The sequence below is a fragment of the Hirundo rustica genome, chromosome 3 (assembly GCF_015227805.2).
Source record: "Hirundo rustica isolate bHirRus1 chromosome 3, bHirRus1.pri.v3, whole genome shotgun sequence".
NCBI lineage: Eukaryota > Metazoa > Chordata > Aves > Passeriformes > Hirundinidae > Hirundo > Hirundo rustica.
This window is the reverse complement of record NC_053452.1, coordinates 102,754,180-102,768,122: the sequence shown is the minus strand read 5'-3', so window position 1 is coordinate 102,768,122 and position 13,943 is coordinate 102,754,180. Positions and strand designations below refer to the sequence as shown.

General features: G+C 34.1%; 1 protein-coding gene across 4 annotated transcripts in view; it reads left to right on the top strand.

The window, feature by feature from the left end:
* Positions 1 to 13,943, top strand: part of ROCK2 (Rho associated coiled-coil containing protein kinase 2) — a 107,734-nt gene that overhangs the window by 66,012 nt on the left and 27,779 nt on the right. For 3 of the 4 annotated variants that reach the window (XM_040059460.2, XM_058419968.1, XM_040059457.2), the window contains exons 7-20: positions 1,503 to 1,641; positions 3,337 to 3,428; positions 4,192 to 4,351; positions 4,929 to 4,992; positions 6,742 to 6,821; positions 7,216 to 7,264; positions 7,990 to 8,125; positions 8,254 to 8,345; positions 8,595 to 8,841; positions 9,153 to 9,259; positions 9,917 to 10,076; positions 10,758 to 10,918; positions 11,316 to 11,500; positions 12,837 to 12,906. In XM_040059460.2, the coding sequence (XP_039915394.2) occupies positions 1,503 to 1,641; positions 3,337 to 3,428; positions 4,192 to 4,351; positions 4,929 to 4,992; positions 6,742 to 6,821; positions 7,216 to 7,264; positions 7,990 to 8,125; positions 8,254 to 8,345; positions 8,595 to 8,841; positions 9,153 to 9,259; positions 9,917 to 10,076; positions 10,758 to 10,918; positions 11,316 to 11,500; positions 12,837 to 12,906 (1,742 nt within the window). Of the gene's footprint in view, positions 1 to 1,502; positions 1,642 to 3,336; positions 3,429 to 4,191; positions 4,352 to 4,928; positions 4,993 to 5,149; positions 5,162 to 6,373; positions 6,440 to 6,741; positions 6,822 to 7,215; positions 7,265 to 7,989; positions 8,126 to 8,253; positions 8,346 to 8,594; positions 8,842 to 9,152; positions 9,260 to 9,916; positions 10,077 to 10,757; positions 10,919 to 11,315; positions 11,501 to 12,836; positions 12,907 to 13,943 lie in introns of all 4 variants that reach the window. The other variant, XM_058419969.1, reaches the window with a different exon arrangement.

Sequence of the window (13,943 nt, the reverse complement as noted above, 5' to 3'; positions counted from 1 at the left end):
TTACTTAATTTCTTCATATCCCACATATTGGTAGAAGGTATCTATTTTTGTCTGTGCTTATGTATCAGATTCTGGCTGTGGTCTTCTAAAACTTTGCACTTCAAAGAAAGCACACAAACTTTTGTTATTCTGGTTTTGATAAAGCTGCAGCACTAATGAAAATGGTCATTTTATTATGATAATGAAAAATTTATTGCGTGCTTAACTAAATCATAAAAAGTTGGTCACAGGATGGATCCTAATGTTAGTTCAGTGACTTAAGATAGTTCTGAGGTGTGGCCAAAATTAAAGCTGTTTCCAAGACAGAACATGATTGAGAAGAGGAAGGCTGGGAAAGAGGGAGGCAGGAGCAAATATCAGTGACTCCCACCTGCAATGCAGTGGTATGGCTAGCTGATAAAATAACTAAAAGTCTAGAAGTTAAGTTCAAGCTGGTGTGTACTAATTGCTTATTTTACTGTAAAATGACAGAAGGAGACAAAAGTTAGGATTGCTCTTTAGAAAGCAGAATGGTTGTTGTCCATTGGTCTGTTTGTACATTTTTTCATGTTCATGGCTTTTGAAATGCTCAGTTCCTTATTGGAAGGCTGCAGCCTGCGATGCCAGATGATTCCTGCCTGCGAGCAGCACACCAGAACTGAGGAAAGAGCCTAGCTCACATGGCTGATTGTTCACCATCTCTATTTAACCCATGGATTAGTTGGCAGAAAGGATTCTTGTAAAAGTTGCAGCTTCTTGATTACAGACCCAAACCATTTGTATGTTGAGAATGTTGCCAGTTAATTTGATTGTCATTTGCCTTTATCACAGCCTATTCTTTCACTTGCCCCGGTTTTACCTTTCTTAAGTCTAGTTCCTTTGCAAATATCTTTAACTACAGCCTAGGCTGGAAACCTCTGGGTGAGAAAAGTCTATTATTTTAAAAGCCACATGCCATGTTAATACGGGCACTCAAGCTGATGTAATTTGTCAGTCAACAAGATTTATTAATATGGGTTTAACAGTGTGGTAGCACACTGGGAAGGCTCCTGCTCTGAGCTGACATGCCTTAGGGAGGATAGACCTGTGTGCCTCTGGAATGGTCTTCAGAGAGCTTTGGTGGATTCCTTCCAACAAATGTGCATTAGCAAGTCTTTAATGAGTTTTGGTCCAATTTATGCTTGGAATGTTTAAAGATTGATTCATGTGGGTGTCAGCCATTATGTAAATTGGAAAATATATTGAGAGTCTTAAGGCAGAACAAAAGAACTAATTCACCAGGCAAAATTTTGGTAGTGACAGGATGGAAAATGGTATAGTTTGTAACAGACATTTTAGGGAAGGAATATTTTTAGTAAGATACATTATTTGTACACTGCATGTCCATTTTTTTTTCTTTTTCTTAATAAAAGACTCTTCTAGGTAAGCTGCTTATAGACTTTTCATCATCTCTTTTGCCTTATTCAACTCACATAACTTAAACATGATGTAAAATCACAGCCAATTTACTGTTTTATTTTCAGGTGATACCCCTTTTTATGCAGACTCACTAGTAGGAACATACAGTAAAATTATGGATCATAAGAACTCATTGCATTTCCCAGATGATGTGGAAATCTCTAAGCATGCAAAGAACCTTATCTGTGCCTTTTTAACTGATAGGTAAGTGCACATATTGTTCTGGCACTGTTTTTTATTTTGGATGGTATTGGCTGTATTTATTTTGGATGGTACATTGTAAAAATTAATTTCTTCTCCTACTACTTCTGTTCGAATCTTTTCTGCCAAACCTCCTGTTCTCTAGTTTTTCTTTTGAGGTGTTTTTTTCCAGGTATTGGATTTTATTTCTATTGGCAGTTCTGACAGCTCGTGTTAACAACACAGTTTGTGCTGGACAAATCCTTCCAATTGCAGTTACAAACCTGTAAGGCTGAAAGTAATTTGTATCCTCCAAGGCAGGGACAAAATTGTTTTGCTTAATGTTTATGTGAGTGTTACTTTAAAAAAGTGGAAGCAAATACTTTTCTGAAAGTAAGCATGTATTTACTTAATTTGTTTAAGATTTCTTAGAGTGTTTGAAATTTTTTTTTCATTTGCTTTGTTGCATTAGTTGGTAAATATAGCTAACAAACCTGCAAGGTTATTGTTTTGGCTACAAAAATAAAATCGTAGAATTTTCTCTTAATAGAACTAAGCCACTTACTGAAATTAAGCTGTGTAAGCCTGTTCTTGGCCTGAACACTTATACTTTGTTTAGTTTCAGAAAGCAGAGATAATCATCAATTTCACTGATTTAAAAGAACAACAGTGTAGGTCCACAGTTAACTCAGGATCCATGCTGCCTTCTTATGCCTTTCCTGTGATCATCTGCACTTGGCTGGAGCAGGGCATTAGGCTGCTATAGAATAAGGAATTAGGAAAACAAAATGCCTTATAATGGGTTTTGCATTTGAAGAGAGATTGTTTGCTCTACTGAGCAAGCCTGTGGTTGGTCAGGAAGGATGTGCTTAATTTAACAGCTTTTTTCACCCTTAGTGAAGGGCAGAGAGAGAATATGATTAGAATTTAATAGTGTAAATGTAGTAAGGTGGACTTCCACTACGTGTATCCCTCTTCCTGTTTATATTTAACACAGGGCTTGAGCAATTTATTTGAAACAGATGCTGCGTGATCACTGCTGAAGCACTTAAAGAAGGACTAAACATCGACCCAGTGATTTATTGCTTCTTTTCCATGCATTGTTTTTATGTCCTGTTCTTGTACGTAGTTTCAAGAGAGACTCCTCTGTTCAAACTAAAAGTTTCTTGTACTTAAGATTTACTTTGCGGCAAATATCAGCAAGAGACGTGTCAGGGTTAGTTGTGGGGCAGAGGATGGAATTCTTAAAATATTTATTTTAGTCCAGCTTTGAATAACTGTTCTGTGCAGCAAGTTAGACCTTCCTTCACTTGCGTCTTCTGGTCTGTCATGTGGTTTGGCAGACACGAAAGTTCTGCAGTTTTATTTCCCCCAAGGGTGTTGAGTTTTTGTTTGTGTTTTTAGTTTTTTCTTAGTTTTTGCCTCAGTGCTCTCTTTCTTGCTTTACTCCCCACGTGGCAGACTACAGATTCCGGACATTTTAGCAGTCACAGGGAGAGTGCATGCTAAGAATCAGTAAATTTTATATAAGAAACTACAGATTAGTGGCTGGTGGTTTTTAAATTTTGGTTTTGTTTGACCCTTAGTGCAGTTAACACAGACAATCTTTACTGAAAGCTTAATTGCTGCTTATGAAAAAGTCAGAATTTAAATTTTAAAAAACCCCAACAAACTAACAGCTATTTTTCCTAATGTGACTCGGGATGAATTGCTGTTTAGGGATGTACGACTCGGGAGAAATGGGGTAGAAGAAATAAAGCATCACCCTTTCTTCAGGAGTGATCAGTGGAACTGGGACAATATTCGAGAGAGTAAGTAAATTAGGTTAAAAGTTCTATTTTATTCAGTATTTGCAATTGAAGAAATGAAAAAAAAATCTTATTAAGTACTTTCTATTTATCAAGAATCTTGCTTAAACACTCATATTTATCACTTGCATTATAAAACCTCATATGAGGAAGGGTTAATAAAGACTCATTTTTCCTACTGGAATTATCTCACCTTTATCATGTTTTTAATGTAGACATTTCCATTTTAAACAACAGATTTTGATGTTTCAAAATTTTAACTAAAAAGAATGCATGTTAGGTTTTGTTTCTTGGGTTTTTTTGTTCTTTTGAGGTGGATTTTTTTTATTTTCTTTCATTTTTCTTTTAATCTTCTGGTAGTTAAGGCAGCAGTCTTGTTTTACTGCTTTTTATATAAGGCATTGAGAACCTGATACCTTTTGGTAAAAAAGCAAAGTATGTCAGTTCTCATAAGCTTCTCATAACTTCTAAAGTTATTTACTACGAATTTTTAAAGTGATGATTTTCAAGTGTGATTACCTGTGATTACCAAATATGTCTTGCATACTAGATGGTCTTTGCGTTAGGCAATGCATACAAAAACAGATTGCTCGAGAAAAAAATGTTCACAGTAATATTTCCAGATCTGCTGTCTGGTTAATACATATTTAACTCCAAGTTATTTAAGGACAACTTATAATGCAGTCTTTTAACACTAGAGAGATACCAGTATATAACAAGTGGCCGAATCTTGGAGTGAAATGCATCTTTTTTCCCCATTTTATAGCTGCTGCTCCTGTTGTTCCTGAGCTTAGCAGTGACATAGATAGCAGTAATTTTGATGACATTGAGGACGACAAGGGAGACGTGGAAACCTTTCCAATCCCCAAAGCCTTCGTGGGAAACCAGCTGCCTTTCATAGGATTTACCTACTACAGAGACAATTTGTATGTGATATTTCAATATGCATTTTTAAAAACATACCTGTACATTATTCTTACATTCTTTCTTTTTTTTCCACTCTAAATGCATAACTTATTCCTGGCATTATATTAATTTATGTCCAGTATATGAAGATACAAAATGCAAGGTTTGAGTAAAATAATTTGTTACTCTTTCACTTATTTCAATAACTCTGATTCCACAGTGTATTTTTATATGCATAAAATTATACAATATCTTAAAAAATCAACTATGTTTAAAATTCTGATATATTTGTAATTTTTTTTAATGGCTTTTTATGTGTTATTTTAGAAGAAAGCTTATACAGCATAATAACTTTCTAGAATTCACCTTGAATAATCAAGAAATAATTGTATTAATTAAAAAAATTACAAGCTGCTGTAGTTTTGAAAACATTCTGTTAAGGAAAGATTCAAATCAGAAAGATGCAATAACACTAAAATAAAACAAGAGCAGCATAGGACAAATTGCGACTTAAGAGAATTGATTAAAATGGCAAGATTGCCAGAGTTGTCGAAAACTTGAATAAGAGCTGGAGAGATTTGTTTTTGTTTTTGACAGGTTGCTAAGTGACTCCTCTCAGTCTTGCAGAGAAAACGAATCCGTGCAATCTAGTAAAAATGAGGTCAGTGCCTTTTTTCCTTAGTATTAATGGGAGGATTAACTAATTCTGTTAAGTCTGTTAAGAAAAGACAAAATCTAAAATAAATATTTAAGCAGTTTTGTAGGGGCCTTTTTGTCTTTTAATGATTCGCAATAAAAATGGTATTTTCTATTTACAGGACAGCAAAGAGGTAAGTATAGCATCTGAATTATGAAAGGAATAAAAAAATTCCTACATAATTTTATGTGGATGTGAAGCACCTTAAATGTTTATTCACTGAATTGTTAGCTGTAAACCAGTTGTATTTTGAAACAGTTGTACTCAAGTATTAAGATAGTATAAAGATAAATGAATACAGATTTTTTCCTCAAATTCTTTTTGCATCCAAAATTTGTTTGGAAAGCCAGTGTGTGAGGCTCTGTTTCCTACAGACAGCGTTACTCCTGTGAAAGTTTCACACTTGCATTAATGATTCATGACTGATTTATTCAGAATTTGAAAAAGTAAATTGTCACCTGCAGGGATAAAGAAATATTTAAATCATACTCCAGTTAGAGCATATGGAACATGTTTTTCCAGCTTTTGAAGATGGATAAATGAATTTAAATTTGCATGACTGGAAAAGCAATGGTATTTTCATATACTTACTTCATTATGTTAGTTAAACATTTGTATTATTCGAGTGTAGATAATATATTGTTAACATTTCTTAAAACTTACAATTCCTTTTCAAAGTTTAAAAAATACCTAAAGGAAATGCATTATGTATTGATCAGATAAATTTAAATGCGAATGCTTATGGACTCCACTTCCTTCCTGTCATTGATGAATAGATGAATAGTTTTAGACTTCACCCTTTAAATAGAAATGGTACCGCTGTTTAAAATACATATGGTCACATTCATGATGTTTGCTTTATGTTGTGTTAGTAAATGCAGATGGTAAAATTTTGCATTTCACTTCTGACAACTTACTTTATTTGTATTTTCTCAAGCAACAAATCTCCGGTTTTGATGTCTTTTCAGTGTTTCTGTTGTGGAAATGTTCTAATTGTAACAATTATAAAGTGTTTTGGAAAACCACATTTTTACATTTTGTGTTTGGGGCATAGAGGAAGAGGAGAAAGGGAGGAAAATAAATGCGTTTGAAAGCCTGAAGTCATGAGATGAATCCAAAATTTATTATTTATAATTTATTTCATTAATATTTGGGTACTGGACTCACAATTTTTTTTTTTAATATTTTAGTAAGCAAAGCATTTCCAAAGTATTCATTAGCTTCCAAGGTGTAAGACTAAGAAATTCTTCTTTATGTGAGGTCACTGAACGTGTTTAGCCATAATATCTGAATATTGTCCAATTTGGTCATGTACACCCGTTTTTTATTTTTTCATTTCATTTAGAAAATGCTATGCAAAAACATCTGCTCCAGTGGAAAGTCTCTGGCTACAGAGCACAGCAAAGGGCCGGTAACAATGTTTTTTGCCCATATAAATTTAACGACTCACAATCTGTGGCACATAATTCTGTGATCAATTCAGGTTCAATTCAGCATGCAGCAAATTTAGTTGCTATAAATCCATATATATAAAATTATCAGAATTAATACCTTGTAAAGATGTAACCTTCTAGTGATGGTTTGAAAATAATATACTGGAAGACTGAATTAATTTTCCTCACTTTCCATTATTTTGTTATTTAATTGAATTGCATTTGTTTTCTGTGAAAGCATTTTTATGTGTGGATCATGCTTTTTTGACATTTTGCACAGTTTCAGAAAAAACTAAGCAAGCTAGAAGAACAGCTCAGTAATGAATTACAAGCCAAAGATGAATTAGAACAGAAGTACAGGTGAGAATTTCAACATGTTTGGTATGTTTATAAAGGTTTAATTAGGCCTTTTGTTTTACAATGCTTTAAAAGCATTTTAATCCATTCTGTGGATTCCCAACCCTGCAAGCAGACCTCACCGTAAGTTGCTGGCTTAATTCTTGCTACTCCTGTGACTACTGGGGTGGTTTTTAGGGGATTTGTTGAGGTTTCTTTTGCTTTAATTCCCTATAAGAATCTTACTGTTTAGTGATTTCACCAGTCCTTGAGGTTTCCTATTATTGCTTAAAATAGAATACCTTGCATAAAATTAATGAGACAAAAGCACTTTACATAAAATTAGTGAAACACATCCAAATATTCTAATTTCTGTATTATCAGCAGGATTTAAAGCTGTTTTTCAAATTTTTTTCAGGTCTACAAGTGTTCGTTTAGAGAAGATAGCGAAAGAGCTCGATGAAGAGGTAAGACCATAGGGCCATAGATTTCTTACTGGAAATGGAACTTTAACATTTGCGCATGGATTTTTTTCCTTCGATAACTGCAAATTGCTTTTGAGTAGCTGTACATTTTATGGCAAATAACACCAGTTGATTTCTTGGTATTCAAAAGCAAGAAATGGTTGTCACTGCTAAAATATTTTCATTATGATTTCTATACTGTAACTGCACATTTCTTTCTAGAGCTAGGTTTTTACTGTATTTTTGGTTGGCAGACAGCATGACATAAATATCCCATACAGATTTTAAAAACTGCAGGTGTGAGAGTAGTAGTTCCAGAGGAGGAAGGACATACTTTGCATTGTTCGGTGTTAGTAAAAGGACCCTATTTTTTCCCAGCTTTGTACCTTTCTGCTTCTACAAATGTGGAAGTGGCTGTATACAAATTAAAGTATGGCTCATGCAGGTGCATGTCAAGACCTTACCTTTACATGTATGTTTGTCTGCTCCCAGAGTGAGTGCTTAGGCAGGTCTGCCAGGTTTGTCAAATCCAGATGATCAAACAGTATTTAAATTGCAAAGCTCCTGGCCGTAGACATCCTGGGCTAGATTTGACCACGTGTTCTGATACATTGTCTTTGCAGCAGGCAAGGTAGACTGGCTTCCTCCATTGCATGAGCTGTGTTTTATTCATATAAGAATACCACTCCTGTGTGTAATTAGTGGTGTATTTTTTTAAATATATCCAGATAACTTCAAGGAAGAATGTAGAGTCTGCAGTCAGGCAGTTAGAGAGAGAGAAGGCTCTTCTTCAGCATAAGAATACAGAATACCAGAGGAAAGCAGAACATGAAGCAGATAAGAAACGCAATTTGGAAAATGAGGGTACGTTGAACCATGCTTGAAGGTTCCATTTTGATGTGGGTTTTTAATGCTTAAAATAAATGAATTATAGTTCAAATTGAAGTATTTTCGTGATGGTGATTAACAATGTTGAATTGGTTTTGTTGCAGTTAACAGTTTGAAAGACCAACTTGAAGATTTAAAAAAGAGGAATCAGAACTCTCAAATATCCAATGAAAAAATCAATCAACTACAAAGACAGGTATGCCAACTTCATATACGTATATTGTAAAATAATCATGGTTTGAAGTGCAGGTTTTTGTAAAAGTGAAGCTATTTGAAATGTGTAATTGGGTTTTAAAAGCTGTTCTTTCTTGTTAGGTTTTGATGTTCGAAAGTAATCTTAAAATATACTTCTTACTTTCTTAATCCATAAAACCTAGTATCCTGTAGTAGAAATAGTGGGGTTTATATTTTAATTGTTTCTGAAGTATGTTTTTATCTATTTTAGTTGGATGAAGCCAATTCTTTGCTGCGGTCAGAGTCTGATACTGCAGCCAGGTTAAGAAAGAACCAGACAGAAAGCACAAAGCAAATCCAGCAGCTGGAAATTAATAATAGAGAACTACAAGATAAGAACTGCCTGCTGGAGAATGCAAAACTCAAACTGGAGAAGGAGTATCTCAATCTTCAGTCAGCTCTAGAATCAGAAAGGAGAGATCGAAGTCATGGATCAGAGATTATCAGTGATTTACAAGGTATTTCTGCAAATCTCCTTAAGTTAAGATTGCTTCTTGTTTCTGGCTTGGGTGGTATTATTTGAGTTTCAGACTGTGACTAAATAAGTGTACTGTTTTATAAAATGTTACATAATTGTGAACAGCATTTAAGAAAAAATGGGTGGTAACATCTATAAAGCATTATTGGTAACTTTTAGAATCACCCCAAAGGAGACATTCTTAATAGAATTAGAAGCTGTTATATTTCAAAAATGTTACCTCTAAATAGATAAAATACAGTCTTGTTTTCATACACTGACCAGCCTTATTGATATTTTGGTAATTTTTAGGTCGAATATCTAGCCTTGAAGAAGAAGTGAGAAATGGAAAGAGTGCATTAGCCAAACTGGAAATGGAGAAAAGACAATTGCAGGAAAAGCTCACAGATTTAGAAAAGGTGACAGCACTGCTAAATGCACATTGGTGTTACGTTCTTACAGAACTTTTGAATTTGTACTTTTATTACTTAAGACACTGTAACCAAACATATGCAAAAAATAAACCTTGTTTTCAGTTTTGGGGTTTTTTTCCCCAATTTGAGAAGTGGGGGAAAAAAGACATAATTTCCCATACAATCATGATACATTTTACTTCTAAAGTACTTAAGTTCCTAATTATGTACTCTGGTGTGTACCTTAACAGTACAGTAGCTACATTTCATTCATGTGTGGAGTTTTTTTAAACTCTCATTAGTGCCAAAAATAAAAGAGCCTCTGCTAATAGGGGTTTTTTTAACATATTTGTTATTGAAACAAAACGCTTGAAAAATTTCTTCAATAAACTTAATCTTTGAGCTGCTCTTAAGACAGAATGTTGGTTGTTAAGGCAGTAATTCTGTAATTGTTTCCAACTGGGGATGTTGTTGTACATTTTTAGAGCACTTTGGCATTCACAAAAGAACATTTATGGAAATGAGTTCTCAGTTAGTTCCTTAGCATGAGCTTTCTCTTCTACTCCAAGCATCCTTCCGAGCAGCATGTTACTGTTGTTCAAAATTCTGCCACTAACCTTATGTATTTAATGTTTTATTTCAACGTTATTTTTTCTTTAACAGGAAAAGAGCAACATGGAAATAGATATGACATATAAATTTAAAGTTATGCAGCAGAACCTTGAACAAGAAGAAGCTGAACATAAAGCCACAAAAGCACGATTAGCAGACAAAAATAAGATCTATGAGTCTATAGAGGAAGCAAAATCTGAAGCCATGAAAGGTATGTATTTGGCATCCCAGTTGGACTTAGGTGTGAATTACACAAAGTAGATAATATAATCTTTCACTGTGCATTTTCTGGTGCATCTCATGACAACTGAAATATCTCGAAGAGAGGGATAATTACCCAAAAAATCCAGAAGATGGCTCTTACTTTTGAATTAAATGGCTTATGCTTATTGCAGCTACTTAAAAAGCTATAGGACAGGAGAGATCCTGTCCTTTCAATTGCAGAGCATTCACAAAAATCTTGAGCATGCAAATCTTCAAAAGAAGCAAAAATGATTCAGTAATATTGGCAGAGTCACTTGGCATATCAGGTTCCCAAACAGCTTCAGCTCTTTGACTTTTTATTATCACATTCAGAGAAAGTAGATTGAAATGTTTTATTTTTAAAATTCCACCTGTTTTGTTCATCTCAGAGGTGTTGCAAATAAAAACTGGAAGTTATCTAGAAGCTCAAAGGTAGGAAATAGCTCTGTCAGAAATGCTTGAAAAAGCATCCTTTGGGTGTGTATCTACTGTGAAAATTTTAATTAATCACTTTTAAGTAGTCTTTCTCATCAGTTTTAAAAGGAGAAACATGTGGCTTATTGTTATTACAGGACAGATATCCTCTTCCCTTTGGCCTCCAAAATCTGCTGTTTTACACTTCACTGATGTCATATCTTCTCCTTCACAGAAATGGAAAAGAAACTTTTGGAAGAGAGAGCTTTAAAGCAGAAAGTAGAAAATCGGCTGTTGGAAGCTGAGAAGCAGCGCTCCATGTTGGACTGTGATCTCAAACAATCACAACAGAAAATAAATGAGCTCCTTCGTCAAAAGGATATACTAAGTGAAGATGTAAGGAACACTGACAAAAGGAGTTTTGAGTCAAAACTTGTTTTCAATGTCCTAGTATTTTTCCTGTTATATCTGTATTTAGAAATATTTGTGAATGAAAATGGCAACAAAGTTTTCCTTCCCTGCCTTTGAAACTTTAAAAAATCTGCTTCATGGAATGTGGTGTCATTTTTTTGAAATATTTCAGCATTTTTCATGTTAAAAGGTTTGTCCTCTCTCGTGGTAAATGCTGTGAGATTGACATGGAAAAACTAGGTGATTTAATGTATGCTAATGCCTTTATTCAGGAAGCAGCTTTGTTTTACCAAAAGATGTAAAGGAAGTGAGTTAGAGACTGTTTAAGTGTTGTTTTCCTTTGTAGATCTGTAAAATTCACAGGTTTCTGCTTCGTTTTCAGGTAAAAAACTTGACATTGAAAATAGAGCAAGAAACACAAAAGCGTTGTCTCACTCAAAATGACCTCAAGATGCAAACACAGCAGGTCAACACCTTGAAAATGTCAGAGAAGCAGTTAAAACAGGAGAATAACCACCTTCAGGAAATCAAATTGAGTCTGGAAAAACAAAACAATGAACTGCGCAAGTATGCAAGTTGTTCTAAATGTTTTAGTCATGTTACTGATATGAAAGATTTTTGGAACAAAAATTGGGAGCAAAATTAATTTTAAAAAATTGCTGCAAAGAATATGGTATTCTACAGTGCAAAACTTAATTGTTCTTAAATATATATCTATTTAATATAACTATATTATATATTATTATATTATTAATATATATTAAATAATACTATATATAATATTATATATTATATGTTCTTTTAATATATACTATTTATAATGTATATATTTATACATTATATTATATATTGAAATAATTTGCAATATACAGCAATGTATAGGTTTGTATTAAAAGATGTTTTTTAACCCTGATAATCTTAGATATGAAATTAAATATGAGTTTGAAATATTAAACAGCTTAAATATGAATCTGAAAACTTCAGAGAAACACTTACTTAACTGAAGGTCTAGGTGCTTTTTTTAATGATGTAGGGCTTCAGTGAAGAGGAAAGTTACTGGAATTATTAGTCTAGGAGAACTTAACAGAGTTGGAAATGAATACTGCTACAGAGCTACAAAGCATAACCATTGGAAATATCTAGTACTAGAGATCGTTAAACATATCTGTTGGTCTTTCAGATAGGAGTGTCAATAGTTCTTCAAGGTTTACAAGTAGTATTTGCACCTGATAGTAAGTAAGGAAAGAAACAATTTTTTTTTTTTTTTTTTACATAAAGAACTTCCTTGTGAATGAAAGGACCATATTACTACACCTATCAAATGAAACTCAATCCTAGCTCCTTTATTACTTTGGTGTTTAGTCTCCCTGTACTTTGCCTTTCTGTCAGCAAGATGCAGTTAGTCATGTAGAAGGTGGCCATAATGTGGAACACTGGCAGAAGTTTTTTTTCTGATGCATTTCTGTTGTTATGGAACTGACTGTGGTTTAAATAACAGATAAATTCAAGAAAATATGCATGTCAAGGAATACAGACCTTCACAGACTGTGCTCTAGCAAACAAGAGACCCAAAACAATTGGTCGGATTAGTGACATTTTACATGGAAATAAGATGCTGTTGGTGGTTGTTTACTTTATCAATGTCTCTTACTGGTTAAACTTTGTGACACTGTTGTAGTTAGTGTGTTAGCAGTATTAAACTGACTTGTTATTAGTGCAGAATAACTGTACAGCAGCTGTACAAGTGAAAATGAGATTTGGTACCCGGAGGAAGCTTCAGGTTTAATAGCTGATGATACTTGGGTCAAGAAATTGTTGGAGATTTCAAGAGTGTGAATGCTGTCTTTTCTGTTTACTGCTCTGGAATATCTTCATATCTCTAAAGCATGTTCTTCCTTTCTAGGGAGCGTCAAGATGCAGATGGACAAATGAAAGAGCTTCAAGACCAGCTCGAGGCTGAACAATATTTCTCAGTATGTTTTATGCTGCTTTATTTTATATTAATCTGTTTACTCAGTATGTTAGCTTTTCTTTTTCCCCCTCAGCCATCAGACGTTTCACATCTCTAACCCAAAGCTACTTGATTTTCTTGTGCTGTCAGCTGCCTTGATCTTAATCACTGAGCAGCACAAAAGAGCTCATGTTGAGAAATGTCCCAGCTTTGTAGGGCAGTTCAGAGGGAGGAGTCAAGCAGCTCATTTTTCCACCGTGTGAATAATTTTCTGCATGTTTCAAGCCTTTTGCGTTCAGCATCTCTTGATGAAGAGTTGTATTCTCATGTGGTGTGACAAAACATGTGCATCTACAGCTCACAAGGAAATTTTACATTACGACCAAACTTGGTAGTGATCTGTTGGGAGTTTGTCATTTATTGTAGTAAGGAGCACTAGAATAAATAGGTAGCATACTTGAAAATCATCACTGGCATGTGGAGGTTGATCTTTATTAACAGTGCACAGCCAGTTATGCTGCAGGAGATGCTAAAAGGCTTGTTTCAATATTAATGGGAAATTAAGATTTCCTTGTGGATTTAGGTCAGTGAGGAGAAGGCCTGCCTAAAGTTTTATCTATGAAAATGTTACACACATTAAAGGAAGGAAAGGGAGAATTGAGGTCAGTTGACTGCTCTAGATGGGCCAGAGAGAGACAATCTGTCTTGAAATCCCAGTAAGTAAACATAGGGTCATCTGTCACTTGACCTGTAGTCAGTCATTTCAATGGACAGAGCAATATTGTGTTTCTTTCATTTTCTTCAGAGTTCTTGATTTATATTGATTCCATGAAATTTTGAATTTCAAATTATTTTTCTAATTGGTTTTTCCCTTATTCCTGTATTTCTTTTTGTTCTTTTACTGTCATGTTGGTTTCATGGATATGTATGATTAAAATCTAAACTCCACATGCGTAATTACATCAGACAAAGATTTAAAATAGTAGAGAAAAAGAAATTAATTATTTTCTCTGCTTCTGATACTTCTGATTTTGTAAAAAATAGTGATTTTCACATTTA